The sequence below is a fragment of the Lygodium microphyllum genome, chromosome 8 (genome assembly GCF_053477565.2).
Source record: "Lygodium microphyllum isolate KBCC chromosome 8, Lygodium_microphyllum_v1.1.10, whole genome shotgun sequence".
Classification (NCBI taxonomy): Eukaryota; Viridiplantae; Streptophyta; class Polypodiopsida; order Schizaeales; family Lygodiaceae; genus Lygodium; species Lygodium microphyllum.
Genome location: NC_141142.1, coordinates 22,790,861 through 22,813,109, shown reverse-complemented (window position 1 = coordinate 22,813,109; position 22,249 = coordinate 22,790,861). Strand labels below are relative to the sequence as shown.

At 42.3% G+C, this 22,249-nt stretch overlaps 1 protein-coding gene across 1 annotated transcript; it reads right to left on the bottom strand.

Moving 5' to 3' along the window:
- Window positions 1–951: 951 nt before the first annotated feature.
- LOC148032053 (camphor resistance CrcB family protein) lies at window positions 952–18,161 on the bottom strand. The gene is made up of 6 exons (XM_087682671.1): window positions 17,748–18,161; window positions 17,372–17,449; window positions 2,285–2,380; window positions 1,995–2,187; window positions 1,482–1,897; window positions 952–1,369 (listed from the first exon to the last, which is right to left on the bottom strand). Exons 1-6 carry the CDS (start codon window positions 17,952–17,954, stop codon window positions 1,145–1,147), a joined length of 1,215 nt encoding a protein of 404 aa, XP_087538797.1. The 5' UTR covers window positions 17,955–18,161; the 3' UTR covers window positions 952–1,144.
- Window positions 18,162–22,249: the final 4,088 nt, after the last annotated feature.

The window sequence follows — 22,249 nt, the reverse complement described above, 5'->3', positions numbered from 1 at the left end:
CTTGGTTGGATCAGTTCCATTCTTCAACTCTTGGACTTAGTCTTTAGCTCTAATAATTGATCTCATCCAAGGCCAATTCAAGATATCTTCAACCTTCATCATCAAACTTCGCAATAACTCGATTTTCTTGTGCATGTTCTTCATTTTATTGATGGTATTCCAATTTAGCTTAATCTGTTTTAGTAATATTTATTTATTTATTTCAAGCTAGTGACAAAGCTTGACTTTCTCTTGGAATGAGGTGCTCTTGCATAGTTGGAGGTCCTAATCAATCAACCTTGCGTTCCATCAAGATCTCTTTTGCAACCTTTAGCACGCTCTCCTCCAAGCTAGACAAGTCCATGCTAGAGTCACTCTTGGGACTTTTAAGTGCAAGCCTGAAACATACCACAAAGATGGCATAGTGAAAAGACACAATATATCAATATGGAATCCTAGCAGTGTCAATAGAAAGGCACAACACATAAAGCACACCTCAATAGACTACATGCTCGTGATAATGCACATGTAAGCATTTACCCGCAAAGTATGGGAAGCACTTGTAGGATGCCTCACTTAAATGCACCACTACCTCCATATAGGTGCATTTTACTCCAATGCCACAGCACACTTGCAAAGCCCCAAAGTAGGAAAGGGGCAAAGTGGACCTACATCACCATATCGCCCCAACATTTCCCTCCATTGTTGCCTTAACCAAAAGAATTGAGTGATACAGTGCATATAAATAGGAAGCCTAGAAACAACTTTATTGTCACTTCTTTAATAATAGGGCTTGCCCTCCTATTTCGATAAGAAAGAAACATAGATCTAATGAATATTACTTGTAAATTGAATTGTACATGACTATGCTCTTAACCTATTTTCTTGCAAATGTATTAGTGAACCAAACTATAGTTCCAAAGAGTTCAACAAGTAAAAAGCATGACAATAACTCAAATATTTGAAATCCCCTTTCACCAATTAGATCTATTCCCATCTCTTGAATCTAGGTTCCAAAAAGGAATTGAATCGTTATGTTACAATATAATAGGTCCCAACAAAACCAAAAACAAAGGGTAGAAAAGGAGAGTTGCTTTGTGCAAAAAAGGTTAGGTGACAAAATTTTTGCATTTGGTTACATTTTAATAGAATAGAAGGTTTCCCTCTAAAAATGCACGTAGCCTTTAGACCAGGCAGGGCAAGAATATAAAACGATACCGACAATAAGGCCCAATGTCAATGTAATGAATGCGTATTTGTAAGCCTTTGGCTTCCTAGGACTAGAATTTAGGGCATACACTTCGGCTACAAAAGTGGAGACAGTGCTCATGCAACCCAAAAACCCCAACTGGAGAGCTTCAATAAGAACATGTATGTCCTCTTCTTGGACCTAGCAAGAAAATACAGATGTCACAACTTGTCAACATGGCTTGCAACACCTATATAACTTTCACAATTATCAAAGATAAATACGCATCATTATAGCTTCAAATTTTGATTACCGCATATAAAAGGGCCCCAAGACCAGCCTCTAGACCTGCAGCAATAAGATTTGCTGCTAGTGTACCGATGGGTAGCCATTGCAGCCTTCCTCTCACTCCTTGCCCATTCAACCGTGCAAGATGCCATCTTGCCCAAACACCAGGAGGCGCCACGATGCATGCCAGCCAAAGAATTCTGAGTGATTGCCGGCTTCTGGCCTTGACCCACAGCACCACAGCTCCTGCCCACAGAATACCAGCCACGCAGAAGAAGAATGCAAAACTCACCATCCGCCGCTTGTAGTTATCTGCACTTGGCCTAATGAGTGGCCTCAGACCTCTGTCCAGTCTACATTGTTGAAATTTCATAATTCCATACTTCAATCCCTCGGCACTATCAATTCCTACGAGAAGGGACATCATCGCTACTGCCATGCCTGCAAAGATAGTAGATGCATTGCTAACCAAACTCATAATAATGGCTATTATGAAGTGTTGATGTCCATGTTATTGTATATTTGATCACCAACTTACCCAACAGTAGGCCTGAAACAGCAGCTGCCACTTGACCAGTGGTTAAAAGAATGACCATCGTTTGGTTCCAACCAGCATAAGTAGTTATGCTTCCCATCAGACCCGTCGAAAGTCCAATGGCCAATGGCTCCGAGAAGGATAAAAGCTGCTTTTTGAAAACAATTCCTACCCATCCCATAAAAAACGAACCCACCTGCCATGTACATCAAAAGAAGCAGCAGCACAACGTAAATTGAGACAAGGAGAAATGAAATGATAGTCCGTGTCAAACCTGAAGACTAGAAACTTACAATATTGCAAGGCAGGTCTCTGTAAAGAGCAGTCCCCTCATGAGTAATTGATAGAGTATTATCAAAGAGCACCTCCAACCCGTATCTTATCAGTACCTAGATCAACCTTTACATAATTTAGAATGCTTTAACCGCATGTGCAGCTCTATCTAGATATTGCAGTTGCAACAAGGACAATGATGTCACACAATCAAATCACCCTTGCAATAAGAATATGGCAATCAGCAATACTAATACTCTCCATACAAAACATGAGCCAGAGTCATCAGACAGATAATTCGTTTGCAAGATCACATGAAGCCAAAAATCACCCTTGCAATAAGAATATGCAAATCAGCATACTAATACTCTCCATACAAAACATAAGCCAGAGTCATCAGACATAATTCGTTTGCAAGGTCACATGAAGCCAAAAATCAGAGACTCACGTGTAATGCATCTTTCTTGATAGCATTCAAATACTGCATATACATATTCTCTCTCCCCCTAGTCTGTCCACACACAGTTCTTATGGTGATTTATACTGATTAAACCTGAATGAATGCTGAAACTGATATAAAACTGTTGACAGGACTGGGCCCCTGCAGGAATGCTAGAAGGAAAGGTGAAGGAGGGTGCCAAAGTTCAAACAAGAGCAGCAGGAGAGAGAATGTTGACAAGAGGAGAGAAGAGAGAGGAATCAGACTGGCTGAGAAGGATAGTGACCAGCAGAGAGAGGAAGACCACCTGAAATATGGAATTCAAACCAGTCAGCTGAGAACAGGCTAACTGCTGCCCATATGTGGCTGACTGCCACCATTTGGCAGCTGCGCATAAGTGACTGACTGATGCTGGAAAGCAGTGACCTTCTGGGCACTGGAAAAGGACAGATCTGGCCAGTCAAAACACAATTTTACAGCTGGATGGCCAAAAGAAGGGATTGCACGACCTCATATGTCAGGAACCTACTGCTGGACAGCAAGAAAAGAACTGACAGGAATGACCAGTGCCAGTGTTCTATATGCCCTCATCTGACTCACATCAAGGCTCACAACCAAGAGACAAACATGGAAAAAGACTCGGAAAGCTAACAACCCCTCTAAGATCTTGAAGTAGCTTAAGGCCAGAAGAGCAGACAATCAAGCTTTTAAAAATGCATTATAAACTGATTAACTCTTTATTACAACCCCAAAACTCAATTATTACCCAAGTTTCATTAAACAACACAAATTCCTAGAGAGGGTCTATGTCCCATAAGTCAAACCCGAATTTGGTAGGATCCACACGTGTAAATAGACAGGCTGCCCATGGGCGAGGGCTCTGGGTTTTCTCAACCTTTGTTGAGTAGGAAAATAGGACTTCGAGTCTTACAATAGATAAGCTCATGGAAATCAATCATGGCACATAATAAACCTCTTAAAGTGGTGGGAAAGGAATCCTTCAACTATCTCTAAAAGAAAGAGTGCTTTTTATGGAAATGTTTGGTTGCTACACTCTTATTTTGGAACATTACCATTTTTGTAATTTTCTATCTTTTAATTGATAAAGAAATACCAAGAGGGGCGCCGGTCTTCGGGGCCAATCTGGCGTTGAGCAACACACAGAGTGTACAACCACGACAGAAACACAAAAACACAGACATTCAGACACAGAGGGCAAAACTCAAACCCTAAACGCAAAACTCAAAACTCAAACGCAAAAACTCAAACACAAACAGAAGAAGGAAGAGAGAGAACACAACTCTGTAGTGAATGAATGCTGTAAATGAATGTAAGAGTGTATAGTGTGCTCAAGGGCAGAGCAATGTCGGAGTGTGACATCCACCGAAGACGGATCCCAAGTCTATAACCACCAGTCAGAGTGTAAAAGTGCTGACTAGTGAATGGCAGCAGCCTGGTCACCAAAACGCAGCAGTCTGGAGGCTGGAAACTGGTAAACACAGTAGTGTACCACTGATCGGAGGCTGGAAACTATGCAAAGTCTGCTGTAAACAGCAGGCTAAAACAATGTCTGAGAGTGTCAGGGCTTGCAATGCTGAAAACGCAGGCTGGCTGACCCTGGAGATGATGGACAGCAGGCTGAACAGCAGTCTGGGACAGTTTGGAGCAGTCACCAGCAGCTGAGAGCTGTCGCCTACAGCAATGGACAGGCTGAAGATGATATGGCTGCAGTCGATGATGGCTGGACAACAAATGGAGGCGGGCTGCAAGCTAGAAACTGGGCGCCAACAGCAGCAGATGGTGTGTGGGCTTTATAGATGTGGAAGGGCGCCCCAAAAATTAGGGTTTTCACTAAACTTTCTCGAACCACTCCCCGTTTTAGGGTTTCCACTGAACTCTCTCAAACCGCTCCCCGTTTTAGGATTTTACTCTAAAAGAGCATTTTTAGTGTGTTTTGGAGCTGTTTAAGAGGCTAATCACGCATAATTTAGCTCAACATCCCCTCTCAGGCCCAAAACTCAGCCGAAAGGTTAGGCCAGTCATTGTGATATTGATGTACCCCAAGGCGTTCCACCCCAAAGCAGCCAAGGCATCGGACAAAGGATGCATGTCGGCTGCCCAGTGGCCTACCAAGACTACAGAGACGATGGTTATCTTACCAAGGGAATCCAAATAGTCACCCTGGAGCGGACAGGGCATCGAACAAAGGGTGCACATCGGCTCCCCAATGGCCTACCAAGCCCTACAAAGGCGGATGGAACTACATAGAACTTTTGTGTGTGTGTGTGTGTGTTTTTTTTTTTTTAATAAGTGTGTTAAATTTTATGGAATGCGGCCGATTGAGGAATAGTGACCCAAAAGACGGGAGTAGGGAGGGTACACCCAATACATCACAAAACAGTACAAGCTAACCCACCCACTAAGCGTGTCAATGACGAGGAAAAGTAGATGATGAGGTATCCATGTGATGAAGAAAGATGGTGGTGTGGTAACAACAACTGCCAGTGGAAACAGCTTAGGATCCTCTCAAGTGGTACTCTACACAATGAGATGCAAAGTATGCTACATGCTGAAGAATGCTCATGCAGCAGGTGCCACTTGGACTGTGTCCCTCATGGAAAAATTGTTCACTTGCCCAAGCACCCTAGTACAAAGATGATGAAATCATGCAATGCAAAAGATAAGGTACAACAGGGGGAAAAGCCGATGTCGAAGACAAAGTGCTGAAGCTTATAGAATACCAAGAAGGATAGAAACCCCCTCTCAACTTGGATCTAGATGCCAAAGAAGGAAGAGGAGCCTGATATCGGTCTTTGTGTGGTGCCGAGAACCATAAGGAATGAAGAGGAGGAGGAAACATCCTAGTTGGAAGAGCTAGGTAGAAGTCACCGCCATGATAACATCAAGAGAGATGCTACACGATCCGCCTCGGGAGGAGAAGCCTCCATGCTGGTAGAAGAGCAAAACTCCAAGGATGATGAAACCATAAAGGAACGGCGCACATCCCAAGTCTCCAGCCCAAGTAGGACTTGGCAAACCTGCATGTTAACCCCACACAGAAAACAAAACCTGCAAAGGAGATCAAAGTCTACAATCACAGAGATCAATAGTGAGATGCTCCAAAAACAAAACTAAACTAAAATGAAAAGCTAACTGAAAGAACAAGTGCAAAGATGCAAATGTATATGTGTGTGAGTAAATGCAGCAAAAGACTTAAAATGTAGAGATAAAAATCCTATAGATCCGACTCTAAGAGTGCGAAAAATGAATGTTAGACTGACCTAGAGTATCCAAAAGAACCTAGAGACATGCTAGTCTAAGAAGATGGCCACCATCGCGTACGTCCAGTAGTAGGGCTCTGCCAAGGCAACGCCTGACGAGGTGGGAAGAAATGTGAGATAGATGCATGAAGTGCAACGGGATCGGAACCTGCAGACCAATCAACCAATCCTTTAGGAGTAGAGAAGGATAGCCGCTGAGACTGTCCGGGTGCCACATGTCCAACAGTCTCGCTGTGGAGGCTAGAGGAGCAGATGGGGCAGCAGCGGAAGGTGTAGCCCCACTGGACTGTAAAGTCGCAGCAGTCTGCTGAGGCTTTTTAGGTGGAAGACCTTGGGCCTTGGAGTGATACTCCTCGTCCACATGGCCTGCTCTCTGGCAGTGTGTGTGCAAAACCGGTTTTTCTTAGGGAGTTGTTGCCAGATAGGTCTTGATTCTTTCATTCTATCGAGGGAAGAGGAGTCACCCTTTGATTGGCTTGCCTTCGCATCTAGCGAGTTCTTGCCACTGGTGATTTTTCCTCGCGAAGAAAAAGCAATTAACCCCCTCTGCTCTGAATAAGGCTGTGATGAGCATTTCTTGTGGACTTGATCATGTAGCCTTGCGTAACACAAGAACTGGCACTCAAACTCGTAAAAGGTTAGCAATCAAGGTTGGGAGATGATGTGTTGAATGAAATTGAAGTATTTTGCGAGCAACTTATTCAAGAAGAATGTGACTTGATCGTCGTTTGACTTTGGAGAGCCAGTAGTGGTGAACTCAGCAAGTAACCGCCTATAGTCTTCTCTAGAGGAATTGTCTTTCTTTGCCAAATTAGTAGCCATGTTGCTTAAAGATCAACAAACTAGCAAAGATTTTATATGAATAGGAAGAATAGATTTTGTGGTACTCATCTAGAGGTGATTATGGGCAATCTCCTCTAAGGTGTTCAATGGTTTGACCTAGTCAGCTTAATCTAACTAGTGGATGGGATTAGTAGGATAGATAATGTAAGTAAATGGACTCTTGAGAATGGAGAAGCCTAATAAGACATCATAGGAACTAGAGAAGAAGGTGTCCGGGACATTGTGATTCGGTTACGAGTTGTATTGTGTGCCTTGCACAAAGACTAGCTCTCAACAATATCCACAAGATACTCTTTACAAGAGCACCGGCTCTGATACCATGTTAAGAAGAGTGCTAGGGTTTACACTGAGGACACACAAAGTGTACGACCACAACAGAAACACAAAGACACAAACACAGAGGGCAAAACTCAAACCCTAAACGCAAAACTCAAAACTCAAACACAAACAGAAGAAGGGAGAGAGAGAACACAACTCTAAAGTGAATGAATGCTATAAATGAATGTAAGACTGTACAATGTGCTCAAGGGCAGAGCAATGTCAGAGTGTGACATCCACCGAAGACGGATCCCAAGTCTGTGACCACCAGTCGGAGTGTAGGAGTGCTAACTAGTGAATGGCAACAGGCTGGTCACCAAAACATAGCAATCTGGAGGTTGGAAACTGGTAAACGCAGCAATGTACCACTGATCGGAGGCTGGAAACTATGCACAATCTGCTGTAAACAGCAGGCTGAAACAATGTCTAAGTGTATCAAGGCCCGCAATGCTGAAAACGCAGGCTGGCTGACCCTGGAGATGATGGACAGCAGGCTGAATAGCAGTCTAGGACAGTGTGGAGCACTCACCAGCAACTGAGAGCTATCGCCTACAGCAATGGACAAGCTGAAGATGATATGGCTGCAGTCGATGATGGCTGGACAACAGATGGAGGCGGGCTGCAGGTTGGAAAATGGGCATCAACAACAGCAGAGGGTGTGTGTGGACTGGTGTAACCTGTAAACAAGGATGATTGCTGAATGGGGACAGCCTGTCTATTTATAGATGTGGAAGGGCTACCCAAAAATTAGGGTTTCCACTAAACTTTCTCGAACCGCTCCCTGTTTTAGGGTTTCCACTGAACTCTCTCGAACCACTCCCCGTTTTAGGGTTTTACTCTTAAAAAGCATTTTTAGTGTGTTTTGGGGTTGTTTAAGAGACTAATCAACAAGTAATGCATATTTTAGCTCAACAAGAGGTCTCTGTTTATGTGTGTGTATGTAAAGTCCAAATGTTAATTGAAGGAACTACTGCTTTATGTGAGTCATAGACCGGTTGCATATAAGAGACGAAAGCAAACTAGGGGCCGATCTGGTGTATGCAACCGGTCTATGACTCACATAAAGCAATAGTTTCTTCAATTAACACCTGGACTTTACATACGCACACATAAACAAAGACCTCTCCCCCTCGCTAAACACCAGATTGGCCCCGAACACTGACGCCCCTCTCGGTATTTCTTTATCAATTAAAAGATAGAAAATTACAAAAATGGTAATGTTCCAAAATACATAACCTGTGAACAGTTGTTTTCATCTCTTCCAAGTAAATCCTAGCTACATAGGAACAGTACAACATGTCCAGATCAACATTCATTGTTCTTACTATCCAGCATGTGTAGAATTCACTGTTCTTACTGTCCAACACACTGTTCTTACTGTTCAGCATGTGCAGAGTTCACTGTTTTTATTCAGCATGAGCACAATTCACTGTTCTTACGATTCAGCATGTGCAGAGTTCATTGTTCTTACAACTCAGCATGTGCAGAGTTCACTGTTCTTATTCAGCATGTACAGAGAAAACACAAAATTGTACCTTTGATGAAATCAATCCATCACGCAAAGCATTTCTTTTGAGAATAGAGAGAGAGGTGATCAGAGGGAGCAAGCTCTACCTCCGTGCTTGAGTTAGAGACGTAGAAGTACTCTCCATGGCTGGTTTTCTTGCAACAATCTGCCCTCGACTCCTCCAAACTTCATTCTCCCATTTGTCCCTTATGCCTATTACGTTTTTTTTTTAATGCTCTCTCTCTTTTGGGAATTTGTGCCACATGGCATACATGTGACAATTTTCCCGTTTAAACCTTCCGATCTAAAATTCTCCATGATCGGTGCAAAATTTGACCCGACACAAACCAGAGAATTAATCCTCATGTAAAAACGAAAACAATGACGCGAACAGATTCTAGGATCCAAAAATAGTAACTCCCTAAATTTTAGGGATGGTGACCCTTGCATTCCTCAAGTTGCTCTATGCAACTTTTATCATTGCAACCACATCAAAAGTGTAATGTGGCTTAGTTACAGTGACTTTTATTCCGTCACCATTCTCACATGTGCATCTTCTATCTTGGCCAGGCTTATTGTCCTGCACTATCTCCAGTGGCTAAGCACATAGCCCCAAACCACTCGCATTCTATTCTTCAATGCCCATTCAATATGGAACTGGTTCTAAGGCTCAGACAAACCATTAGTCCAATTTGTCCCAATGACTCCCTTTTCTGGCCATGTAAAGATCCCACTTATTCCAAGAGAACTCTAGGGGTAAAAAGCAACATCAACAAAAGAAAAGAAAAATAAAATATTTATATAAGTAAATAAGAAAAGCAACTATAAAAAGTATCACCACCTGGTGACACTGGAACTCCTTCACCAAGGCTGCCATCAATGTCAACTGCTATTTTCTACCTTCTAACTCCTTGTGTTTGTGGGGCTAACTACCCCTACTATCTAATAGACTTTGGACTTTTACTTATCAAATGCCTACACACAATTGCATTTTTTCTTTTTTAGCTTCAAAGAGGGTCTAGTGTGTCAGTTGTTGCAACTCTTCACTACATTCACTTTGTTGTTGCTCCATTCTATGTTCTTGACTGCTCAAGTGTGTAAATTGTTGAGCTCTTGATTGAGTTATTTTAACCACAAGTGTCCCAAGTATCTCCCTCTAACTCTTTCTATCTTCATTTATTCTCATGGCACCTCCGTGTTCTACTGATGATAAGCTTAAAGGCCCTAACTACTCTACTTAGAGTGCTATTGTGCAGGCTTGGCTTCCGTACTTGACAAGATGTTGTTGTCTCCTGCTAGCAATCTGCATTCTTGAGCTTTTGTAGCTACAAAGACAAGTGATAAGAAGTGCTTCTTTTGTGGCAAGAAGGGGCATCTTTTCAGAAGAAGAAGGGCAAGAAGGGCAAGAACAATTCCAACTCTTCATCATCCTCAAACTGCAACTCTGATTCTAATCACATGGCCAAGGTTGTAGTGACCAAGGAATCAATTTTCTAACCCTAGCAATGTCATCATCCCTCATGAGTTCCCGAGTCAAAGGACTATGAGGTGCTGGTGGGACTTGTCAAAAATAACAGGTATGCTCTGAAACCATGTCAAAATAAGCAACACTACAAAGAGACAGTAGGATTTGTAGAAAGTAACATAGAGTGTGTACAACAAACACTTAGAGAGAAGAGACTCAAAAACACAAGAACACAGTGATGATGCACTAAATCATGCTATGAGAAGAAAAGCTGATATAGAAGAGCCAAAGCTCAAAAGATAACTGCACTATCCTGTCTAAATCAAGTGGCAGCACTTGTGGGAAATCTGCACAGTGAAGGGAGCAAAACGCAATCCTCCAGGCAATGGGCTATCGAAGTAATCACTGGAAGGTGAAAGATAGCTATCAAGGGAGCAAACCGCAATCCTTTGATGCCATCAAAGATGTGGCTGTCCAACCTTCGCGACTATTGCTACCTCTCCCTCGAGCCTCGCAGTGCCCTAGCTCCTTCTCCCAATCATCGCCCACTGTCACGCGCCATCTCTCAAGCTGCGTTTGGCCTCCAATTGCCATTGCCAACATCTCCAACATCACCCAACATCCTACAACCTGCGTTTGTATCCTTCTAGAGTTGCTTAGTGTCATCTCGCCCCTCTACAGCTATCACCTCTGTCTCTATCAGCCCTTAGTGTCAACATTTTGCGTTTTCCTCTCTCTTCACACTTTGATTAGTCGTCACGGACTTGGGATCCATCTTCGATGGACGTCACACTCTGACATTGCTCTGCCCTTGAGCACATTGTGCACTCTTACATTCATTTACAACATTCATTCACTTTAGAGTTGTGTTCTCTCTCCCTTCTTCTGTTTGTATTTGAGTTTTGAGTTTTGCGCTTAGGCTTTGAGTTTTTCCCTCTATGTCTATGTCTATCTCTTTGTGTTTCTGTCGTAATCGTACACTCTGTGTGTCCTCTGTGCAAACCCTAGCAGTTTTCTTCACATGGTATCAGAGCCAATGCTCTTGTAAAGAGTATCCTGCGGATATTGTGAAGAGCTAGTCTTTGTGCGAGGCACACAATACGACTCGTAACCAAATCACAATGTCACAAACACCTTCTTCTCTAGTTTCTATGATATCTTATCAGGCTTCTCCATCATTGGGGGTCTTGAGACGACATTATGGACTCAGTGAGGAGGACGACACTCCACTTCCACCTTCACCTTCTTTTTCTACTCCTATTCCAGATTTAACTAACATGACAAAGGAGGACTTTGAGGAGTACTATCGCAACAAGTACGGTGATGTTTACACCCCTCCTACCAGTTTTGCTACCACATCTGGACCGGTTGGTAAGGCTGGCCACCTCTTCGATCATGGAGGACATAGGGCATTTGGAACGTCTGGCGATCCATCTTCATCATCTCAGCCAGGTCTAATGTCAAGTTTGTACAATTCTTTTGTGTTGCATGGATCAAAACCCTCGCATGTTTCTTCTTTTGAGATACACAATCTGGATGGCTTTGCATATGTAAACTTCAATAGAGGGGGCTCACAAAGCAGACGGAATTCAGCTACATCTACAGCTTCTATTTCATTTGAGCATATCACACACACTTCTCACTTCCCTCCCATCCCACCCTCTTCTATATCACACCTTGATCACCTCTCATCACCTTTCCAAAACCTTGGATTACACTCCACATCTGCATCACACACCCTAGGGGTTGGATCTTCCATCTCCACTCCTAGCACCTTTTCCTTCACCCCATTCTCTACCTCTTTGCACCATGGTACTTCGTTAGGGGGAATGCCACCCTTTCACATAGTGCCTCTCACCTTTCAACAAATGAGCACACCCATAACTCCTAGGTCGACTGTGATGGGCATTCCCCTCACTATCCCCAACTTCACATCTCCCATGACCACTCATACGCAAGGGTTTCCATCCTCAGCTTATAGTGCCTCTTCACACCCTCCTTGGATTACACCTACGTGGTGATTCCCATCTTCTCCTTCCCGTGTTTCCATCCCATCTCCTTGGGTTCCTCATGTGGTTACCATGCCCATGCCTAAATCCATCCCTACCTAAGGATCCACCTTGCACACTACCCGCATGCCTGGTGGGCACTCTAGGGCCCATTCCCAAGTGTACTCCACTCCCCTATCCTACCCCCATTACACTTTTTCACACTATCCATCTCCAAGCACTACCACTCCTGTTGCAATGGCCAAGAATGCCTTCATGGATAAGACACGTTTTAACAGGTCAAATTTCACCATTTGGTCTAATTTCATGCAACAAGTGCTTGAGTCTTAGGGTCTTTGGGACCTCATTGGTCTAGAGCCTATGCCGAACCCTCGACTAGCTCTAAAAATACTTCAATTTCATTCAACACATCATCTCTCAACCTTGATTGCCAACCTTCTACGAGTTTGAGTACTAGTTCTTGCATTACGCAATGCTGCATGATCAAGTCCACAAGAAATCCTTATCATAGCCTTATTCAGAGCAGAGGGGGTTGGTTGCCTCTTCTTTTGGAGGAAAAACCACCAGTGGCAAGAACTCGCAAGATGTGAAGGCAAGCCATTCAAAGGGTGACTCCTCTTCCTCAGATGGAACCAAAGAATCTCGACCTATTTGACAGCAACTCCCTAAGAAAAACTAGTTTTACACACGCTGCCAAAGAGCAGGCCATGTGGACAAGGAGTGTCGCTCCAAGGCCCAAGGTCTTCCACCTAAAACGCCTCTACAGACAGCTACGACTGCACAATCCAGTGGGGCTACGCCTTCCGCTCCTGCTTCGTCTGCTCCTTCAGCACCCGTTGTTGCTACTAGACATCTGGCTCGAGTACAGCCTCAACAACCCATCTCTTTCACTACCCCTGAGGGACTGGCTGATTGGTCTGTAGGTTCCGATCCCGTTGCACTTCATGCATCCATCTCACCTTTCACTCCACCTCGTCATGTGTTCCCTTGGCAAAGCCCTACTACTGGACATACACGATGGTGGCCACCTTCTTAGACTAGCATCTCTCTAGGTCCTCTCAAATACCCTAGGTCAGTCTAGCATTCATTTTTCGCACTCTTAGAGTCGGCCCATAAAATTCATTGTCCTTAGCTTTTCCATTCTTTTGACTTCCGTTGCATTTACTCACACACATACACATTCATTGCATTTATTTAAAGTTAGATTTTCGTTCTGCTATGTTTTGCTTTGGAGCATCTCACCACTAACCTCTATGTTTGTTGTTTGCAGATTCTCGTCTCTTTTGCAAGGTTTTGTCTTTCAATGTCGGGCTAACTTACAGATTGCTTTGGTCCTACCTGGGCTAGAGACGTGGGGATGCGCACCATTCCTTTCATGGTTTCATCATCCTAGGAGTGCTTGCTCTTCTTCCAGCATGGCAGTTTTCTCTCCCTAGGCGGATTGTGCAACATCTCTCTCGATGCTATCCTGGCGATGACTTCGACCTTGCTCTTCTAGCAGGGTGCTTCATCCACTTCCTCTTCTTTCATTCCTTATCGTTCTCGGCACCATCCAAAGACCGACATCCGGCTCTTACTTCTTCGATATCTACATCCAGGTTGAGAGGAGATTCCTACCCTTCTTGGTATTCTACAAGCTTCAGCACCTTGTCTTCGACATTAGCTTTTCCCCCCCTGTTGTACTTTACTCTTTGCATTGCATGATTTCATTATCTTTGTACTAGGGCGCTTGGGCAATTGACAAATTTTTCCATGAGAAACACTGTCCAAGTGGCACCTGTTGCATGAGTATTCTTCAACATGTAGCATACGTTGCATCTCATTGTGCATAGCACCACTTGAGCGAATCCTAAGCTGTTTTCACCGGCGGCTGTTGTTACCACACCACCATCCTCCATCACATGGATACCTCATCACCTATTTTTCCTTGTCATCAGCACCCTGAGTGGATGGGTTAGCTTGTTTTGTTTTGTGATGTGTTGGGCGTACCCTCCCTACTCCCATCTTCTGGGTCACTTTTACTCAATCGACCACATTCCATAGAATTTACCTCACTTATTCAAAAAATTAAAAATTAAAAATCCATGTAGTTTCATCTACTTTTGTAGGGCTTGGTAGGCTACTGGGCAAGCCGATGTGCACCCTTTGTCCGATGCCCTGTCCTCTCTAGGGTGACTACTTGGATTCTCTTGGTAAGATAGCCATCGCCTCTGTAGTCTTGATAGACCACTGGGCAACCGATGTGCACCCTTTGTCCAATGCCCTCGCTGCTTTGGGGTGGGACGCCTTGGGGTAAATAAACATCACAGTGGTTGGCCTAGCCTTTTAACTGAGTTTTGGGCCTGAGAGGGTGTTGAGCTAAAATATGCATTACTTGCTGAATAGCCTCTTAAACAGCCCCAAAACATACTAAAAAATGCTCTTTTAAAGTAAAAATCCTAAAACACAGAGTAGTTCGAGAGAGTTCAATGGAAACCCTAAAACGGGGAACGATTCAAGAGAGTTTAGTGGAAACCCTTATTTTTGAGGCACCTTTCCACATCTATAAATAGACAGGCTACCCCCATTCAACCATATTCCATCTGTGCAAGTTTCACACTCTCCAGTGTAGATTTCAGCCATCAATCTACCTCCACGTGGCTGTCCAACCCTCGCGACTACTGCCACCTCTCCCTCTAGCCTCGCAATGCCCATGCGCCTTCTTCCAACTATTGCCCACTATCAAGCACTATCTCCCAAGCTACGTTTGGCCTCCAACTGCCATCGCCAACATCTCTAACATCAATCGACATCCAACAACTTGCGTTTGCATCCTTCTAGAGCCGCCTAGTGTCATCTCGCCACTCTCCAGCTATTGCCACTGTCTTTGGCAGCCCTTGGTGTCAACGTTTTGCAGTTTCCTCTCTCTTCACACTCCGACATTGCTCTGCCCTTGAGCACACTGTACACTCTTATATTCATTTACAGCATTCATTCACTTCAGAGTTGTGTTCTCTCTCTCCCTTCTTCTGTTTGTGTTTCAGTTTCTATGTTTGAGTTTTGAGTTTTGCATTTAGGGTTTGAGTTTTACCCTCTGTGTCTATGCCTGTCTCTTTGTGTTTCTGTCGTGGTTGTACACTTTGTGTGTCCTCAGTGCAAACCCTAGCAGTTTTCTTCACATCTGACACCATCCTCCCAGGCTGCGTTTGGCCTCCAACTATCATCTCCAACATTAGGCAACATCCTACAACCTGCGTTTGCATCCTTCTGGAGCCGCCTGGTATCATCTCGTCCTGCAACTGTCGCCTCTGTCTCTGGCAACCCCTGGTGTCAGCGTTTTGCAGTTTCTTCTCTCTTCACACTCCGACTGGTGGTCACAAACTTGGGATCCATCTCCAGTGGACGTCACACTCCGACATTGCCATGCCCTTGAGCACACTGTACAATCTTACATTCATTTACAGCATTCATTCACTTCAGAGTTGTGTTCTCTCTCCCTTCTATTTATGTTTGAGTTTCTGTGTTTGGGTTTCTGTATTTTAGTTTTGCATTTAGAATTTGAGTTTTGAGTTTTACATTTAGGGTTTGAGTTTTGCCCTCTGTGTCTATGTTTGTCCCTTTGTGTTTCTGTCATGGTCGTACACTCTATGTGTCCTCAGCACAAGCCCGCAATCTTCTTCGCAAGCTCTACATCTAATGATGAGAAGGCTAAAATGGCCAAGATTTTGTATGCTTCAGTTGGTGTTGGTAGCTTGATGTATACTTTGGTTGCTACACGTCCTAACATTACCTTTGCAATGGGAATGGTTAGAAGGTATATGGCAAACCTTGGCAAGAAGCATTGGGAAGCAATGAAAGGTATCATGAGATACCTCAAGGGCACAAAGGATTTGTACATTTGCTTTGGAAAGCAAAAGGCATCTGTCATTGGCTTTACAAATATAGACTATGTTGAACATGCGAACTGCAAGAAGTCTACTTCAAGGTGTGTATTTATCTTCACAGGAGGGGAATCAGTCTCTCAAATATCCAAGCTGCAAAAGTGTATTGCATTGTCTACTACTACAGGGGCAAAGTATGTGGCTGCTACCAAGGCATGCAAAGGGGCCTTATAGCTTTCACATCTAGATGGAGAGCTCGATATTACAAAGGTTCCTGTCCTCCACTATGACAGTCTGAATGCTATCATGTTAGCACGAAATCATGTCTTTCATGCAAAGACAAAGCACATACAAGCAAAGTATCATTTCATCAGGAAAGTACTTAACAGCAAGAGCATTGAGCTAGTCAAGGTACATACTTATGATAACCCTATAGACCTTCTTACGAAAGACCTTCTAGCAGAGCAGTTTGCTCATTGCCGGCAAATGATGGGAGTTGGATAGGTATAGGTTTTCAGCCTTGTATATACTTAGCCCATGCCCTATACATACATGCATACATACATACATACATAACCTTAGCAGGACGATCTTTGTACCCACATATACTCTCTCTCTCTCTCTCTCTCTCTCTCTCTCTCTCTCTCTCTCAACCTGCATTGCTGCATCCATAGAAGAAGCTCCATACTCCAATGGTCCGTGCACTTCAACCTACAGGTCACAAGCTGATACCCACAGCTAACAGGGCCAGGAAGGCCCACTCTAATGACTGCAATAAAATCTAGTAGAACTGAAGGAATGCGACCAGAGTTTAGCAAGGTAAAGAGAGGGCTTAACCAGCAAAAAGCAGTGTAAAATTTGCTTTGGCATGAGCAGAAATTCAAGTCAACAGGCAGGAAGAAAGGTTACGTTTCTATCCCTTGAGATACACACCCCTGTCTACAGTTTTTTTGGGACGCAATTGTTCAATAATCTAGTATTGCATGGTCAAGGTTTCAGAAACAGGAAGCAGAGACTTTCTGAAGTATGTAAACTCTGGAACACAACCCACACGCTACCCATCAGCTTGAGCACAAAAAGGAACTTATAAATTAAGACAAGAACAAGGTGAACCAGAGTTTTTAAAATGACGCGCCCTACAGCATTTCTCCTTGTTTTCATTATGATAATCACACTCAGAAATAACAGTAAAGAGGTGAGGTTGTTTTCTAAACGAATCAAAAGCAGCACTTGCATTCCACGATAATTCCGTTTAAGCAGCAGATGAGCAATACAGAGTAAAAATTCTACTTTGTAAATCTATGGAATGAAGTTGATACTTGTGCCAGCTACCAGCTATGTAACTATAGGAAGGCCAAAAATCATGATGTACAAAAGAAGCTTACCCCAGTAATTCCAAAGAAAGCCAAATGTACAAGGATACAGGCATAATCCAGCCAAAGACTACATCTGCTTTGAGTAACCTGAGAAGACCAGCAAAACGGTTACGAAACTAGGCCATTTTGATGTAATTTATGTTATAGGAACTTCTCGCTGTACACATTTTAGCCTTTAAAAGTCTCAAAACAGGATCTGTGAACCTAAAGCGTTAAGATTTCGCAAAAGGAATGTCAAAACATCCAGGCACTTTTGTCACAACAAAGTTACAAATAGGTTTGGTTTCGACTCTTTCTCATTGCGGAATGGCCTTCACATTGACGCCGTTAACAGGAAATCGGTTCGAGTATGTAAGATTGTTGCTATTTTCTGCAAGAAACTTACATTGACATCCTTCTCAGGAGAGCCGATGGCAAGAGGCGGCGTCTGACAAGCAAACCCTTCGGATGGCCCGCCGATAACCGAAAACGGGTAAAGAGGACAATCTGAGAGCGGCGATGCTGAGATTGGATCGAGGACGTCGTGTTCTGGAGTTGGCTCGTCCCGCATTTCCTGCAGCTGCGACTCATCTAATCTCCGCGAGGAAGCCATCGCCGTATGCTAGCCCGCTTTCGGCCACAGCTCTGAGAGCATACCTATGAAGCCGCAAGGCTGGGACGAAGGGAAGGAATCGGGAATGGCTGATGAGGACGATTGAAGGGGGCAAAAATGGCTGACGAAATTCGACCAGAGTGACGAGCCAGCAATAGTGCTACGTCAATGGAAAATTCGTGAATAATAATAATAATAATAATAATAATAGTAATAATAATAGCAAGAAATGTAGGACTAACGGGCGGAAAAGCAGACATCTGCTGGCCCCTTTCACGTGTAAGTTGATGTGGGGGTGGGGCGCATGTGATCTTGGTCAACACCCTCCTGAGAAGCTTCCAAAATCCAGCGTTTTCTATTCATACACTCCGTCCAGCGTCATCCATAATAACCTTTTTATTAAATTTAATTTTTAAAAACCCTCCCGCGCCCTTCTTTTCTTGTGAATTCGCTCGCTTCCGACCCCACCGGCTTTTTTCACGGCTCAAAAACTCGCTTCCCCCGGGCCCACTTTTCTCTTCTTCTTCCTTTTCTTCTCTGTGAATTCGGGATGAAATTTCAAAAAGGATGCCCTAAGCTGGGATTTTGAAGCCATTCTTTGAAGTTAATCACTCCGCATGTCTCCAAAAAATCAAGGCATCAAGGCATACTAGTTGGGCTGGGCAAACGTTTATGAACTTGCAAAGCTCATGAGGCTTCACCTAATTCGTTTTGCATTTTTGCGAGGCTACTTCCCTTCGCTCACAAAAGAAGTAATCTTGTGTTTTGTATGTAAACTATGAGATATTTCATAACTAATGTGTGAAGTATACTCTCTCTCTCTCTCTCATATATATAGTTATATATGAGCATGCATCTATGCATACATGGTGTATGTTCAAGAGCCCCAAAGCAAACCTCTCAATAATATATAGAATAAATACATATAATGTCTTGAGGATGCGGCACACAAGGTTTGAATTTACATGCCCCATAACTCAACCTACACCCAAACCACTATGGTGGGATTCCCATTGGCATGCACACACATATATTCATTGTGACTCTTTTTTCATCCTTTTCCTTGGTAATCCTTCCTCCCACCATCACTGAGTAGCACCATCGAGTGGCAGCCCAATTTGTCAAGAGTGTCTAAGTTGTTCAAAGGTCCAAAACCAATAGCTCCACCATCAACCTTATCCTTAGGGGTGCTCTACCTTCTAGTGAAAAAGATAGATCATATTTCCATCAATAAAAATTGTCTCCAAGCACAATAACTTCACTATAAAAAATACTCACTCCTACCATGTCATTTTGCATGCTTTTATGCATTAACTCTCGTTTGATCTTTTGATTTTCTCATATCCAATAAGTAAATTGTGAAGGGTAAGTATCAATGAGTCACTGACTTGTAGTGGTAAGACCCTCACCCAATCTTTATTTTTCAACTCTCTTTTAATCTATCAAACCATGCATATCATCAAAAGCTAAAATAGTCATTTTAGTAATGTATATCATCCCTATTTTCATAGAGTAGAATTGAAATGAACTTAGCCTAACTTGAATTAAAATGACTCAAATTTTAAGAAACAGTAATTGAATCAACTAGTCATGACCATTCCATAGATGAACTTGTATTAAAACTACAACACAATGAAGCCATAGCTAGAATGAATCAAAGGTGCAATTAGAATCATGTGAGGCTACTACAAGAAATGCACCTCTTGCAATAGTGAGCATTGAGTATACACTCTCAATGTTGGTGGGGAATGTAAAAACCCTCAAGCTCCAAGAAATGGATAAATTTAACAAATGAGTAAAAGATGTGTTACATTGCCTTTTATACTCCAATATAAAGTAAGCTAATTCTCTAAAACTAACAATAAGGATGGACATACTATTCATATTTTCTATTGTTGGGAAAAATCATTGAATGGAGCACTATACAACTTAGTTGTTAGCATACTTGGTTTTTTTTTAAAGAGGGGAGAGAAGAGGGAATGAGATTTTTTTAATCTATTTTGTTTAACAGTATCTTCCTTTTTTAAAGAGTATAACCTAACATCCAAGCTTCCACAATCTTCCCAACTCTTACATGGATGCCCAATAAATTTGTAAAAATAAAAAATAAAGTACCCTCATTACATCTCTCTCTCTCTCTCTCTCTCTCTCTCTCTCTCTCTCTCTCTCTCTCTCTCTCTCTCTCTCTCTCTCTCGCTCTCTCTCTCTCTCTCTCTCTCTCTCTCTCTCTCTCTCTCTCTCTCACACACACACACAACAATGGTGTGTTGACACCGCTTGATACCCACACCCAGTAGCACCAACCACATGTGCATGAGATGAAACTAGCTTTCATTGAAGTACCTATACAAGTTTTCAATAATGGAGAAGCCAAGGAGGAGCACACTATTACACTTTTCTCATCAACTTAACTACTATCAATGCTACTCGATGCAATTTTAGAAGGGCTCGCTCTTCAAACACTTGGCAAAAACCATTGGCTAAGACATGTAACAGCCTTCTACTTAAAGGCATGAGAGAATATGGAAGAGGAACTCCATGTATGGAGAGAAGAAGATGATGAAAGGCATAGAAAGTTGGATGACATAAAACTCTTGAAAAAAGCACCATGTTCACTCACATGCATCTACACAGAAGGTATCTCTTCATGTTTCATAAGATCATCTCTATATTTATTTGTTTATGTTTGTGTGAGTGTGTGTGCACGCCACTAATGTAACTCAAGGTGTTCCACTCATCCAACTCATTTAGGGTGCAACAATAATCTTTTTGACATCTTAGAACTAAAAATGAAGCTTTAAGAGGAGTTGGCTTTGTCAACATTGCACTAAGGAGTAAATGTTGTTGGTGATTTGGACATGTTCAAAGTATAGATGAAGCTACAAAGGAAGGGATATGTTTGTGTTGCAGTCATCAAGAGAAGATGTGTTAGTACCAAGAGAATAGGCCATGACAACAAGGCCAAGGAGCCAATGAGCACTCCACCCATACAACAACCCCTACACCTTGTGCATGTGCCTATGTGTGACCCGGCACCTACATCTGTCCATGCATCCGTGCCCAGCCCACATGCCCATGCCCATCCATGAACGTTCTAATTATAATATTAACTTAATATGCATAATACATACTTTAATTACACATTATAGATTATGTTATTTAATTATTCTATCATGATATGCTATATATTATATATTATAGATTACATCAATATTATATAATTATTATAGAATATCATTTAATGTATATGTCATATGATTATAATATATATGATAATGTATGTATATATAAAATTGTGTATATAAATATATGATATATAACATGAGAGAAAGGGAGAGAGGAGGGTGAAAAAAAATAAGAGAGAGAACCCAAATACAATAACTTTGCATGAACCCTCTTTTGCCACATATTGAAACGTGCCTTAGGGTGTGAAGTGCCTTAATTGTTACTTACACTGCTTCAAAGCACTGGCCTACAACCGATGTAAGTGAAGTAGTAAAAGAATCTAGGTGTGAAGCACTTAGTTTTAGATTGTTCTTGAGCTCAATTATTTTCCAATGGTTCATGGAGAATGCATTGACAAGGTCTTGTCTCAAACATATTAAAAGCATGGAAATGTCAAATACTCTTTCCTTATATGTTTCTCCCACTATTACACAAGCAGTATTGTATGGAGAGATGTATATGGGGATAGCGTGGGATCAGTTAGTTGACTTTTAACAAAAAGATACATAGTTATGGCTCTTGGGTATTTTTGCAAATTTGTTTTTTAAATAGACTTGCTACACAATATGGTTGGGATGTGATTTGTATATCTTATATATAGGCATACATGTTAGTGTAATATTTCTTATTTTAATAGCTTAAATTATTTCATTATGTGATATTTAACTATTTCAAATGATATCTATTAATGAGGGTCCAGCATAAGCATCTTAATCTCAGCAATGTGGGATAAGATGCATTAATGCTACTTTGTAAGGTGTTTTTAGGCTGTAAAACCACTCTTGAAATAGATCTATGTGCCTCATTGATATTTTCAAAAGCACCCCCCCTTGCCCTCTCCCCCCAAAAACTTCCTTTACTTTATCCTTTTAAACCTATCATTTTAATTCATCAGCAAGTGCCTCTGGATATGAGAGGGAATCTTTATTTAAGAGTACAAAAGAGAGGAAGGTCTTCCATTTTGGTTGTTTGGTCAAAGCAAGTAATTTATTAGCCTTCATTGCATCAACCCCTTGACTAAAGCCAATTTTAATTTGATATCATTTATAATTGAGTTTGAACAATTCTAT